The 13,970-nt window shown below is 45.5% G+C and overlaps 4 protein-coding genes across 4 annotated transcripts; 3 read left to right on the top strand and 1 right to left on the bottom strand.

Moving 5' to 3' along the window:
* Nucleotides 1–28: 28 nt before the first annotated feature.
* Nucleotides 29–1,710, bottom strand: V2V93DRAFT_12499 (terpenoid cyclases/protein prenyltransferase alpha-alpha toroid). Its single transcript, XM_066906785.1, has one exon. The coding sequence runs from the start codon at nucleotides 1,318–1,320 to the stop codon at nucleotides 61–63; it is 1,260 nt and encodes a 419-aa protein (XP_066768484.1). The 5' UTR covers nucleotides 1,321–1,710; the 3' UTR covers nucleotides 29–60.
* A 45-nt stretch (nucleotides 1,711–1,755) lies between these two features.
* On the top strand, nucleotides 1,756–4,010 carry V2V93DRAFT_362366 (uncharacterized protein). Its single transcript, XM_066908332.1, has one exon. It carries the CDS (start codon nucleotides 2,101–2,103, stop codon nucleotides 3,595–3,597), a length of 1,497 nt encoding a protein of 498 aa, XP_066768483.1. The 5' UTR covers nucleotides 1,756–2,100; the 3' UTR covers nucleotides 3,598–4,010.
* A 2,585-nt stretch (nucleotides 4,011–6,595) lies between these two features.
* On the top strand, nucleotides 6,596–8,929 carry V2V93DRAFT_362363 (amino acid permease-domain-containing protein). Its single transcript, XM_066908331.1, has one exon. It carries the CDS (start codon nucleotides 6,906–6,908, stop codon nucleotides 8,661–8,663), a length of 1,758 nt encoding a protein of 585 aa, XP_066768482.1. The 5' UTR covers nucleotides 6,596–6,905; the 3' UTR covers nucleotides 8,664–8,929.
* Nucleotides 8,930–9,101: 172 nt separating this feature from the next.
* V2V93DRAFT_362360 (major facilitator superfamily domain-containing protein) lies at nucleotides 9,102–11,569 on the top strand. The gene is made up of 3 exons (XM_066908330.1): nucleotides 9,102–9,769; nucleotides 9,833–9,981; nucleotides 10,061–11,569. The coding sequence occupies exons 1-3, from the start codon at nucleotides 9,504–9,506 to the stop codon at nucleotides 11,347–11,349; spliced, it is 1,704 nt and encodes a 567-aa protein (XP_066768481.1). The 5' UTR covers nucleotides 9,102–9,503; the 3' UTR covers nucleotides 11,350–11,569.
* Nucleotides 11,570–13,970: the final 2,401 nt, after the last annotated feature.

Below are 13,970 nucleotides of genomic sequence, written 5' to 3'. Positions count from 1 at the left end.
TTACCTGTTTCTTATGTCTATAAATTTCGCTTGCTGTCTGTCGCTTCATGTCTATATACATCACCACCGGCGTCTCAAGTCCTCGACATACTGTCTCGCATCATATGAAATACACAGCGCCGCATCGAGCTTCTTCAACCCCTTCAATAACTCCCATACCTCATCATCATCTCCGGCCTTCCGCGCCGTCTCTGCGCATAGTGATAATGCGGCAATGCCAAGGTACGCATGCAACGCGTCTGGATGATGACCGGCGCATTTTGAGAATCCACCTACTCGCGTATTTTGCGTCTTATAAAGCAGAAACGACACGTTACGACGTGCGTCAGAAAGTGCCAGGCTACTGACTCCATTTTGAAGAGGCAACATGGCTAATGTACCTCCGACCCAGAACGAATAACATGTGTCTGGCGGTTTATTAAACCGTCCATTAAACCCCACCAATAGCTCACCATCAACCATATCATCCTCATCTTGCTCATCACCAGAGAAATCCTCGTCAGAAATCGCAGTCTGATGCAGCAAACACCATCGCACAAGCTCATCGATTCCATCACCTAGTGAATCACTTGCCCCTCCCAATAAATCTAGCATTCCAACTCCGCAATATGTAAGTCCCCCATGTGATTCAGTCATACCGCCCATTCCCATCCCACCATCATATGTAACGCACTCATCGAGCACGTGCGCGCGAGCTTTTATTACATCTATATCTGGTGCAAGACCTCGCTGCGATAACAAGTCGCCACCGATGATCCAGCGTATGGCGGCGGCGCAATACCCGAATCGTAGATCCGGCTCTCCAAAATGTTCACCACCAAATTCTCCATGATGACTGTCAGTTTCAAGTAAGCCTGTTGCAAAACTGCCGTCGTCTCGCTGACACGCGCAAAGCCAGCGCATCATTGCCGGACGATCGATTCGCGACAGGTCATCGCGCAGTATAAGTAATGTCGCGAGCGCGAAATAAGTGCCAGCGGTATGTCCCGGGTCGTACGTCTGCTTAGATGACGAGTCGTTTGCAAATGCCAGTGCCGGCGAACACCTGAACGCAGCGCGAGAAGGTAGCAAACACGTTTCGTAGATCCAGTCTTTCCATTTCTCCACTTGGTCTTTGGTCACTTTCTTCAGTCCAAAATTTGGATTCAAATTTTCTTCCTCTGAATTCGGAATGACTCCGAGTAAATCAAGCGCTGATATACAGAAAAAAATAATTGCCAGTCGCGTCGTATCCGTAGGCGTATATTGCTGTGGTAAAATTTTTAAACAGTATTTAAAAAACCCAGCATGTCGCTCGTACGCAAAATTCGGACCAATCATCTCCTTTAGTCGCCCGATACCTAAATGTAAAAAAAGGAATTATCTATTGATCTGCTTTTGATTCGAATTGGGATATAGCAAATCTTGATCTGATGGTCTTTGGACTATGCGTCTTTGTTTAAGTGAATCAGTGCACTTGATATGAGATGATACTCTCTCTTGCAGACGCCAATCTTCTGTAATGACGTGCCAAAGAACCTGAGCCAGATCAGAAAAGAATAAAAATTGAGCGCCGTCTTCAAACAAGTCAGAGTGAGATCATTTACATTGCAGATAAACCCCTAAATTATTAACAAAACCTTGCTTACATTAACAATTACCAATCGAGCAAAACCTGTTCGCGTCCCCTCTCAAAACTTCAAAACTAAGAGGCCAAACCGCGTATTAAGTTTACGCAAATGACGTGACGTCGGCTGCGAGAATTTTATCTGCCGATGATAACTATAAATATAAAAATCGCTTCTATCTGACGTGAGCAACGAGCTTAGCAGATGCTTGATGAAGTCATTGATGACGTCTCTTTTGGTATTTCGAGTAAGATGGGCGGTGTTTTTGACTTGTTTGCCAACTCAGAACATGGCGTCAGGGCTCTGGACTGACCTCGGGCTCGTGCCTGGTCATTTTGACTACCGCCGCACTGTCCGCTTTCTACCTAGTTTATGCGACTGAAGCTCCTTCTCTCTCCTGATCTCCTACCTATTTACCCTCGAATGGTTTAATTGCTTTTTCGTAACTTATTGCATAGTTGCGACAACGAAAATATAGAGGTACTTTCTAAAGATGTCATATTTTGACAACGCACGATCAGCATCGTCTCCTATGCCTCCTTCAGATCGCCGTCCTTCCTCGTCGCCGACGGCGCACCAGAGCTACCTACTCTCTGTCCCAGTTCCCTCATTCAACAGTGGTTATTCCTCTGCTGAGCCGTCCGATAATGAGTCAGACTCATCTCTAACCGACGACTCGTCGCAGCCATCCTTCAGCCACGGGCAAGCAGGCGGACATATATTGCACCATCACCGCCGGCGCAAGAGTCGCGAGGAACCGCTTTCACCTCACGGAATACAGCATCGTCGATCGGTTTTCGGATCGGTGGTGGCGACGGCGAGTCCGCCTGTGGAAGGCGCGCATGAAGGTGCAGATGCGGTTAATGCCAGACGGGCGTCGGTGCCTGATAGTAAATGGCGATTATACGATCCGCAGCCTTTTCTCTCGCATTTGCTGCATCCCCAGCAAGACGAAGACACAAATAAAGAAGAACGGTCGCATAATACTTTACTGTCTCGTCATCATTTGCACCATCGTCATCGCCATGAGCGAGGGCAAAAAGAGGTCCCCGTCTACGATAAGACGCACTATACTTTCTCGCCCGCGCGCGAGAGCATAAAGCGTCTTTTGAATACGCAAAACGACGGCTCGGTATCAAGTGTAGACAATGATATAGAGTCATACGCACCTAGCGATTTACCGATTGCAGAGTCGGCGTCTAGTGAGGATCTGTCGACAAAATCGTCTCAGATGTCGTTTCATCCGCGGCCACTGGATCGTCGGTCGTCGACCTTTTATGAGCAGGCTGCTTTGCGCGCAAAAGAGCGCTGCGAGCTTTGCTCTCCGACACCACCTTCTCCGCCACAGCAAACGACTTCCGCTCCTGCCACAATAACAAAGGCAGCATCAGCAGCAACCGCAGTAACAGCGTCAACAACAACATCGGTATCACCTCTTTCAGGTGCATTAACCGCTCTTGGTGCACAACTAGAAAGTTTCCATCTAGGATCACAACACGCTCCCAAATCGACGACCGAACTTCAATCTAAATATGAGCAATTCCCTGCCGCGCACTACAAGCGTGACTCGATCGTACACGCGCATTCGATGAGTGTCGTCGACCAGCCAGACGAAGGACCCGCGTATGAATCGCAGACCCGGCAGAGTTTTTTGCCTTCGGTTCCCGGACCTGTGGGAGAAGAGCCTGCTTTACCATTTGAGCTTGAGCATGAGCTCCTGCGAAGGAAAAGTGCTCAAAAGGAAGATCTGGCTCTTAAAGACTTGGCGGCGGCCGCTGTTTCATCTGCTCGTAATGATGGGAATAGCGCAAGAGACACGATGAGACCTGGAGAAGGTATGTCGCAAGGTGGAAGAAGGTTTAGTGACTGGAGACCCGGAAGTCTGCAAAGGGCTACAAGTTTTGATTATAATGATTACAGAAAGCAATTTCATGGACAGCTCATGACGCCAGAAGAAGAGCGGCGGCCTGGGTTTTCGTGTAAAGAGTGATGGTGTTTGGCTTTTTTTTTCTTTTGAGTGGCTAGGAAGTAGTGTTTTCTAGTTGTGCGCTGTGAATAGTAATTCAAACAAAAGCGACACTCCAAGTGGCGTGACATTTATTTTGAACTAGTTGCTTGTTTATACGGATTAGCTTTCTTCCTAGATGTTCAAAATACGGTAATTAGCGGTCTCCTTGATTAGCTGCATGAATAAGACTACAGAAATGTATCTTAGATGAGTACGGAAGGTACTAATTATTGCGCATGATACAAGATTACAAGTAGTTATTGAAGGAAAGAAACATGCATGGCAGCGATACAGAATAAGTGTGAAAGAGAAGGAGTCATATAATTTTGCATTATTACATCTACGAGATAAACATACGTATAATTATTATATTACAAAATAATAAAACAGCAAGTATTCTCGAGTTACATTATAAAGACCTAATGCGGAAAACGAAAAGCGGCCCAGTACCCAATAAAGAGATTAAAAAAAAAAAGAAAAGAGATTCAGCCTCTGATAATTCAACATACTACAGTACTTTGCCATAAAAGACAAGAATCATTACATGTTCCCACTGATAGCCGACATTAGAGCCTCTTCAAAGCGCCGTGCCCCCAAAGAATTATAGAGCTTTTTTTTTTCCTGCGTCTAATTTGGGTCAGTGCAGCTGTGGCGCGCTGCGGGGAAGAAATTTTTTCCGTATGGCGTTCGTTGCATTAATGTACTTCACGAATTTTCTGAATCTTCAGTCTTACCTTCAATATGAACTAGTCTGGAACTAAATGAGGGAGCAAATAAGAAAAAAGATATATATCTACAATAAACAGAACAAATTGCCAAAAAAAAAAATACATGCTGAGAACGTGTAAAAATTCTATAAATGGCTTGACAAAACGGACACAGTTAGCCATAGGCAATAATGCCACGCCAAACAAATTACATCAAACGATAGAGATGTGGAAACAGTTTGAAGTAGTGCAGTGAACGATTGTGAATTGCACGACAGAACTAGCACGTACTAAAAGCAATGAAAGGTGGAATAATGGGCTATTCCGTAAAGAGAAAGACGATAATTATTCTACTGCAAAATATGATTTCAAGAATAAAACGGGAATGAAAAAAAAACCAGAGAAGTTGCTTGTTTTCTTTTTTAGATCTAAATGTGGGAAGTTAGTGGAATTTGTTTTTTTACTTTTCAATGTGCTTAGATCTCGTGTGCTTCTGTACTAATCTGGCCTGTGCTGAGGGTCTTCTAGAATGAAGAATGCAGTTTTTGTGCTCTATATTACTCTGCATATATCATTGATTTAAAAAACATAAATTAAAACATAAAAACAAAACATAAAAACATAAAAGATGATATCATACGGGAGAGATCCAATAAACTACGTACACATTACATCATAGCAAGTCACTACAAAGAAAGAAAAAGTGAAAGAAAAGTGAAACGGACGCCTCGCGGCGTTCGTCTCAAGTCTCAGTCTGATTTAGTTTCTTCTCTGGCTGCTTGTCAAAACCTCGTCTGTCGTATGCTATACGGAGAAGACTCAAATCATTATGAGCCATAACTATATCTATCTATATTTACACAATACAGATACCTATTATTCATAAAATTCAGTTATCATTTTTATATTGATCAACTATTCACAATTAGCAGATCAGTAGACGGTGTCGCGCGCGCCACCGCCCTCGACGTAGCCCCTGAGCTTTTCGCGCTCTCGTGCTCTGGGTACTCTCGTACTCTCTTTCCCATTACTGTTGCTCAGTCAGCTGCATCTGCACGAAAACAAAAGAAAAATAGTGTGGATGCTTACCTTCTTTCAAGTACTTCTAGTACTAGCGATTCCCGAGCTGATACTGGAAACTTACGTAGTGACATTTGGTCCATCACGAAAGCTAAATCAACGCCACATTCAATTCGACTTGGTGCCGTGCGAACTTACTTTTGCTGCAGTCTTTTCTTTTGTATATACTCTTTGTTCTTCTTTAATAGTAGATATATACTAATTCGTTATGAAAATAAAGGCTATCACGTAAATAGACGACTGTCGTTAAACTGGACTTTCGGATGTGGCACCATAGACTTCAATATAGTATGAGCTGTGTCGCCTCTGCAGATTGAAGATAGCACCCAAACTCTAGATTAGTACCCCCTCCTTTCTCCAAAGATGATATTTATTCACGACATGCTGTTGGGACTACTGCTCATGCACGACACGGTGATAAGAGAAGAATAATAGGAATCGCAAGCAAGACGATAATACTGAGTTCCCCCATCACGAAGCAGCGCATTCACGATCTCAATCACCAGCTACATCATCAACGGTCACACGCACACGCATACATGTAGTATTCTCGAGCTAGCAGTCTAATTCACACCGCCTCACGCTTCACACTTTCTGCTACCAAGATAGACAAACACTCGCGTCGAGGTCAACTCCTCACTCCCGGCGCGAGATGAAACTATTTTTCCGCCCGCTGCCATCAGTCGACAAAAACAGCCATCTAACTCTATCGGTTCCGCTGCTCTCGTTCCACTCCCGCGCTTAGCAATAGAGTTGAAGATAAGCCAGGCTGCACGACCAATCACGGCGAGCAGAAGCTGTTGCTTTCTGAGCAAAATATACTTCAGTGAGTAAATGAATTCTGGCTTAATTCCACCTTCGTCGTGATGTACAACACGTGCTCAGATGCACCCTGCAACAGATCCAGTTCCGTTCATGCAGCTGTAGATGGGGCCTTAGAGAGTCATTCGAGAGTCAAGAGGGCAACCTCGATAATGAGATCAGCGGCGTAGGTACAAACGCTCTGCGACATCATCTCGTTGGAGTGTCGCGGTGGCTTATCAAAGTTTCGGGGTCTACTGAGTTAATTGGTGTCTCTTAGCGACCGCACAACAAAGAGTGAAGCGGCCGTGCATGCGCCACCGAAGCCACGCGTACTTCTGGGATCACCGCCGGAACCGGAGGGTGCTGGCAGCAGTCAAAGACTGCGCTGCTTGCCGATACAACAGATATCTCAGTAAATGTAGATGGTGCATTGTAGTGAGAACATGATACTCGTGTAGAGCCTCTGGGTGGGGAGTTATCGCATGCTTCGTGCAAGACACGACTCAGGTACCTGCGCCAAGCGGTACCGGTCTCGAGACTTTATTCGGATCCTCTCCTCTTCTCCACTGCTCTGTTTTTCTGCCTCTGTCTCCTTGTCAAACTATATAACCCGCCCATGCCCACGTCCTGCAGTCTCTTGTCATCCTCATCGCGTGCCTAATCCTTTCCCCTCTCCTTCGCCCCATCTTCCTTCCACAAATGTCTGAAAAGGTCTACAAGACCTCCGGCGAGGTGCCTGAGTACACGGCAACCATCGAGTCCGGCTCAAGCACCTACGGCCAAACCGCAGTCGCCCCTTCCGGCCGCTGGGAGTCCTTCAAGGACTCCTTCCGACCCGCAGAGTCCTACCTCGCCCACCGTGAAGCTGCCGCCTCGGGCCATGAGTACGACATCGAGGCCGCCGCGAAGCGCACTGCCGCCTCGCCTCTGGCCCGCAAGCTCAAGGGACGTCATTTGCAAATGATCGCCATCGGTGGCTCCATCGGTACTGGTCTCTTTGTCAACTCCGGCAAGGCTCTCTCCAACGGTGGCCCCGCATCGCTCTTGATTGCTTTTGCCCTCATCGGAGCTATGCTCTACAGTGTCGTGCATGCTCTTGGTGAGCTCGCCGTTCTCTTCCCCGTCGCCGGCTCGTTTTCGACTTACTCCACCCGCTTCATCGACCCCGCCTGGGGCTTCGCCATGGGCTGGAACTACGCTCTGCAGTGGCTCGTCGTCTTTCCGCTCGAGCTTGTCGCGGCATCAATCACCCTCGCATACTGGCACGTCGATGTTAACAACGCTGTCTGGATCACAATCTTCTGGGTTGTCGTCGTCGTCATCAACTTCTTTGGCGTCAAGGGATACGGTGAAGCAGAATTTGTCTTTTCCATGATCAAAGTTATCGCTGTTCTTGCGTTCATCATACTCGGTATCGTCCTCACTTGCGGTGGTGGTCCTGTCGGCGGATACATTGGTGGCAAGTACTGGCACAACCCCGGCGCTTTCCACCACGGATTCAAGGGCCTTTGCTCTGTCTTTGTCACCGCCGCCTTCTCCTTCTCCGGTACCGAGCTCGTCGGTCTTGCGGCTGCCGAGACTGCCAACCCGCGCAAGACTCTTCCCACTGCTGTTAAGCAGGTTTTCTGGCGTATCACCCTTTTCTACATCGTCGCGCTCACTCTCGTCGGACTGCTTGTGCCGTACAATGACGACCATTTGCTCGGTGCCTCCTCTGTCGACGCCACCGCCTCGCCTTTTGTCATTGCTATCCAGAACGCCGGAATCAGCGGTCTCCCTTCGGTCATGAATGTCGTCATCATGATCGCTGTTCTCTCAGTCGGTAACTCATCTGTCTATGGCTGCTCGCGCACTCTCGCCTCGCTTGCCGAGATGGGACAGGCGCCGGCAATTCTTGGCTACGTCGACAAGTCTGGTCGTCCTCTCGTTGGAATCATCATCACCTCTGTTTTTGGTCTCTTTGCCTACGTCTCGGCGTCACCCAAGGAAGGTCAGATCTTTGACTGGCTTCTTGCGCTCTCTGGTCTCTCCTCGATCTTCACCTGGGGATCCATCTGCCTCGCTCACATCCTCTTCCGCAGGGCCTGGAAGATTCAGGGCCACTCTCTCGAGGAACTTGCCTTCCGTTCGCACCCCGGTATCATCGGCTCCTACCTTGGTCTTCTTCTCAACGTTCTCGTCCTCATTGCGCAGTTCTGGATTGCCGTCTGGCCTACCGGAGGCAAGCCTAACGCCTACGACTTCTTTGTCTCATACCTCGCCGCCCCAGTCGTCTTAGTCTTCTACATCTTCTACAAGATCTGGTTCCGTCCTGCATTTGTCAAGCCTTCGACCGCTGATCTCGTGACTGGCCGTCGCGAAGTCGATATCCCTGCTTTGATTGAGGAACTCCGCGCCGAGCGTGCGGCTCTGAAGCAGCGCAACTTCTTCTATCGCACTTACAAATTTTGGTGTTGATCTTGGCCTTTCATGCTTTATATTATTTTTTTTCTTTTTTTTTTTTCTTTGATAATCTGAATACGGTTGTTGCTATTGCTCTGTGTAACATATAGTTCTGCGTTGTGTGTTTTTTGTCTTCGTGTATTTTGTGATTTGGAAAGAAAAAAGTGCAAATTTTTTATTACTGTATTTTTGCATTGCTCTTTGTTTTTTTATGTGGAGAGTATTTACCAAAAGCAAATTTTCCTTTAGTGTTATATTTGGAATAAATAGTGTCTTGTATCCTATATTCGTGACTTTAAACCGTAGTTTATTTGATGGATGTGGCTTTTCAATCACTTTTATCGTCGTTTTATTTACTGTTACGTAATATATGATAAAGAGATGGCTCTCAATAGATGCACAGCTGAGCTTAGGAATTAGATCGGAACACGGGCCAGCCGGCTATCGGAGTATCCGAGAACAACGAGCAAAGGCACGCAAAGAAATATAGTACACCCAACCATGATTTTTCAACATGAAAAAAAAAAAACAACACATGCATAAATTTCTTTGGAAACAGAACAATAAGCGCTTGCAAAATAAAGAAACTTGAAAGAAAGTGGTTGGGAGAGAGTGTGGTGTGCGTGTTTGTGTATAGTGATTGATAATGACGCTAGATTGCGCCATAAGACTTATCCAGCTCAGACTTACAGTCTGTCCTACATTTTGCTCTTGCCATATTTTTTTCTCTAGAAATGAACACTCGTTTCTGACATTGCATTGCATACTTTGGCTTTGTTTTATAAATAGAGAGAGAAAGAGTAACGAGCAGCAATACTGTGCTTTCTTCGTTGACGAACGACATTGGTAACCAGGATGAATGACGAGGACTATACACAAGACGAGGCACTACGACGCCGTCTTACTTCTCAACCCGAGAACTCAGAGAAACAAACTTCTGCAAACGATGATGATGATGATATTCTTGCTACAGAAAGTAGTCGGCTTGTAGATACTTCTGAAGATGCGCTACTGGATGCTAAGAAGAGCATCGCGTATGGTGCGGTCGAAGGCGACGAAGGGATAGCGGATACTGAGGAAATTCATAGAGCGGAGATTGAGCAACTACTAGCGGAGGGAAAGTATGTTATATTCGGACTAATTGTTTGAAGGAGAATGGAATACTAATAAGTTTTGTATTATAGACCTGGTTGGGATGATGAGGAAGAGGATATAATTCGTCGGAAACTGGATTATCGGGTCATGATTTGGGCCTGTGTCATGTTCTTCTCGCTGCAGTTGGTGCGAAATAATATCCAGAACGCAATCTCGGCTGATTTCTTGCTTGATGCTGGTATGTTTCTTTCTTGGCATATTACAAAATAAAATATCAAAAGAAAAGAAAAGTGGCTTACTAATTTGCATTTTATCAGGAATCTCTCAGAATGAGTATAATCTTGGGCAAACCATTTTTCTGATTTTTTTCCTGCTGTGGGAAATTCCATCCCAAGCTCTCGTGCGTCGATTTGGTGCAGACATCTGGCTCCCAATTTTGATGACGTTATGGTCGATTATGTCAATCTTACAATTATTAATTAAGGGACCCGAGCTGTTCCTCTTCACGCGCGCCATTATTGGATCCTGCGAGGGTGGGTTTGTTCCAGGCCTTACGTTCTACCTCTCATCTTTTTACAAGGCAAACGAGCTCTCAATGAGATACTCGTGGGTATGGTCAACGCAGTCCGGCACCAATGTCATCGGCGCACTTCTTGCTTCGGGATTCATTCAAATCGGAGGCTCGCTTCGCGGTTGGCAATGGCTGTTTTTACTTGAAGGTATTCTTTGCACGGCTATTGGAATCTCGTCATTTTTCGTCATGCCGTCGTTGCGTACGCGCGTTATCGCGCGTGTGTTTACGCCGCGCGAGTCGGCGATCGTCCGAGTTCGTGTGTCACATGATGACCCGTCAAAGAAGAATCAGCAAGAGAAGATTACGTTTAAGAAGGATAGTTTGCTTAGTGGATTGCGTACCGTGTACAATACTGTTACTGATCGTTACCTTGCGCCAATTTTCTTGCTTGGATTCGTCGCCTTTGTACCTGCGCAGACGGCCAACTACTACCTTACAATCACACTGCGACAACTCGGATTCGATCAGACGGCTACAAATTTACTCACGATTCCCTACGCAATTATAAATATCACAATGACAATTTGGTTCTCGCGTCTTTCGGACCGCTATGGCGTGCGATGGGTGTTTGCTGTATTGTCTGCTCTGTGGGTATTGCCTAATTTGATCCTCCTCGAAGTCATTCCCGATTTCTCGTCTCGCTGGCTCAGATTCACCTTTATCACTCTTATCATGGGTTACCCTTATTATCACCCTATCCTCATCTCCTGGATTTCCGCCAACGCGAATAATCCTGATCGTCGATCACTCGGGTTCGCAGTCTACAACATAGCCGTGCAAGCCGGAAACATCCTTGCTGCAAACGTATACCGCGAAAACGATGCTCCATTTTATCATCGAGGAAACGGGGTACTGATTGGACTGAATGTACTGTCAATTTTGATTGTGGTGCTTATTCGACAATATTTCCAGCACGAGAATCGCAGACGTGAAAAGGAATGGGAACAACTTGATGAGTATGAGAGGGAGGAGTATATTGCTGCATCGAAAGGGTTGGGAAACAAGCAGTTGCATTTCAAGCTTAAAGTTTGATTTTTTTTGGTTGAAGCAAAGAAATGAAACGAATGGGGAAAAAGGCATTTGCATTTTATGGCCAATGTTTATATTCTAATTTAATGACGAAGCGGTTTGAAAGTGCATTAGGGGCGACTATTTTTGGTTGTTGGGTGGTAGATACTGTATTTGTAGAATCCTTTATATATCGGGTAGACATATCAAGGGCTTACAAAAAAATGAGTTTGGTGACATACGATAATTTTAATAAAAGAATTTATCTACAAAAAAATATCATGATCCCAAATATCTCGGCGTCGACAAAAGAACTAAGCAAAGAAATAAAAGAGATTGTCAAGTGGCGTCATGTAGCACCGCGGCATCGGTTCTTGCGAGCGAGGTCACTACCAAAGCTTAGACTGGATAGACATCATTAGCATTATACTCGTTTATTCAGCGCTCAGAAAGGTATTTTGCGACTGCAGCATCACCAGGGGATATTTTAGTGTTACAGCATAGTTTGATGTCCGAGATAGTATACTACAGCAAACACAAAGACAACAAACCTGTATAAAGGATGTTGACCTCGCATGTCGCTCGCCGCGATTAGCATTTCAAGATGCTGTAAGATATCCTGAAGCTTCAGCCTCAATTAGTTTACTTCTTATCTTGCTTTTGAGCAGTTTATAATGTCAAGCTGTCAAAGCAGAAGAGGTAGCTTGCCGGGAATGTCTGTGCACCTGTCGATGCTGATCGTAACGGCGATCGAAGATGAGTTTTTCACATTTTGAACTCCTAGCATCACCTCATGGCTCCGCTCATAAAACCGTGCTACAAGCAGAGTCACTAGCTAAGAAAAAGTCACTAATTTTTTCTCAGCATTTTGTTTCATGACTTAGTGACTGGGAAGGTCAGAATCGTCAATGAAAAAAGAACGCCATATTGGAGGTGATTGCTGAGCCACACTACCTGCCTTTTCACTCACTCCGCGCACTTCAAGCGTTTCAATTGCCATGACAAGTCATAAGATCTTTCGCTACCAAAAATACCATGAATCACATATTGAACTGTTTGGTAACATCTTTCTGAGAGGAGCACCGAAAAAGCTAGTGAGATATATCATATTAATCTCACATCATTTGGTCAACGTTTTTTATGCAACGCCAAGCCTTATCAGCGACCCCTCTTTATCTACATAACTCTTTTGACTGGGTCGCTACTCATCCACTATCGTAAATATGAATTGCCAGTTTCTCACTTGAATTGGAGAGTATATGATACAAAGAGCAGAGTCCGACAGAGCAGGCAGCTAGCACTAATTTGAGCAACATCGCCGCACGAACAAAGGCCATCACCATCGACGTCACATGGACCAGACAAAGAGAGTGCACCGACCAGCCGCAGGCACTCCCGGCGGATCAACAGACAGGCAGTGGCAAGAGCTACGACTCGTGAATACGTATGCTGTCTATGGCCCTGAGTGATACCTATACTGTTAAAATACTTATTATTTGGTTGACTTTGCTTGCGTGCTCCCTTGACTCGCTCGCTTGTGGAGAGAGCGACAGCGATAGTCCTCAAAAGGTAACTAGTTACGTGCGTCATTTGCGCCTCCGACGCTCTGCTAATAAACGGATAAATTCATTTCTACTCATTCTCATTGTCTTTCAGTTTTTCACTTAAGAAAGCTGTTCTTTGTGTTCCTAATAAAGTGCTTGATCAAGTAGATGCTCTCCATCAAGCTGGAAGCCAGGACGGTAAGCAAAAGTGCCCATAGCTCACTGAACAAAAATTAGGTTTCACCGTAATTGCTTCCTTCTTCGTTGCCAGTCGCGAGGCCATCTGTGCCCTTCACTTTTGCATAAATTATGCCATCTGATGTAGCTATGTGTTCGCATTTAGATTTTTGATATGTGAGCATGCTCATGATTACGTAGTGTTATCTTGATCTCCAGTGTACTTGCAAGACCGCAAAGAGCCGGTAAGTGATAATTATCAGAAAACGGGAGATACCCAGCCTTATGCTAGGGAAGTTATCAGCGAAGTGTCGGCTACAATACAGGTTATTCTCGCCCCAACCCACTAATTTTCAAGAAGATAATTGTCTTAGATGCAAGATCCCGTATTGGATACTATGCATGCAAGAGTACCGTCTCGCGTCCTGCCTATTCTTTTTGCTTGATCGCGCCCATTTTCTTCACCCTCCATTCAAAGGCACGCGGCTGTGCTTCAAGTTAAGTGATTATGGTGAAAAAAATACGCTACGGTGTCAATAGCGGGGGTGACTTTTAAAGTTATCAGGGAGCACCGCGCAGAGTCGGCTTCTGGTCTGGCGTGCCCAAGTAGATTATAGTCTACTACCGCGACAAGACATCAGAGGGAAGCAGAGGAAAGTTGTACAGCTGTCCCTTTCTGCGCAGCAGGATTTTTCCTGGCCTAGACTGCTACAGTTCTGTCTGCGAATTTGATCTCGGTAGCCAATGACTTATTAAAAGAAGAAGGTAGCGCTGTAATACACTGGTAATAGCTTTTGATAAATTGGAACTTATAAGTGCTTGATATTTTTTATGGTACGTTACTATCTATCTTGATTTATTTTAACAACCTTTGTTATTACCTAAATCGTGCTTTCTGCATACTTAGAGGTAGATTTCTATAAG

The sequence above is a fragment of the Kockiozyma suomiensis genome (genome assembly GCF_038497685.1).
Source record: "Kockiozyma suomiensis strain NRRL Y-17356 unplaced genomic scaffold V2V93scaffold_1, whole genome shotgun sequence".
Lineage (NCBI taxonomy): Eukaryota > Fungi > Ascomycota > Lipomycetes > Lipomycetales > Lipomycetaceae > Kockiozyma > Kockiozyma suomiensis.
The sequence above is the reverse complement of the archived record's forward strand: the minus strand, read 5'-3'. Positions and strand labels throughout refer to the sequence as shown.

What these genes read in the sequence shown, in the direction of transcription:
- V2V93DRAFT_12499 (XM_066906785.1), bottom strand. Translation starts at nt 1,320, where the DNA reads ATGATTGGTCCGAATTTTGCGTACGAGCGACATGCTGGGTTTTTTAAA.
- V2V93DRAFT_362366 (XM_066908332.1), top strand. Translation starts at nt 2,101, where the DNA reads ATGTCATATTTTGACAACGCACGATCAGCATCGTCTCCTATGCCTCCT.
- V2V93DRAFT_362363 (XM_066908331.1), top strand. Translation starts at nt 6,906, where the DNA reads ATGTCTGAAAAGGTCTACAAGACCTCCGGCGAGGTGCCTGAGTACACG.
- V2V93DRAFT_362360 (XM_066908330.1), top strand. Translation starts at nt 9,504, where the DNA reads ATGAATGACGAGGACTATACACAAGACGAGGCACTACGACGCCGTCTT. An exon ending in CAACTACTAGCGGAGGGAAA is followed by an intron (nt 9,770 to 9,832) that starts GTATGTTATATT and finishes TTTGTATTATAG; the next exon opens with ACCTGGTTGGGATGATGAGG. An exon ending in TGATTTCTTGCTTGATGCTG is followed by an intron (nt 9,982 to 10,060) that starts GTATGTTTCTTT and finishes GCATTTTATCAG; the next exon opens with GAATCTCTCAGAATGAGTAT.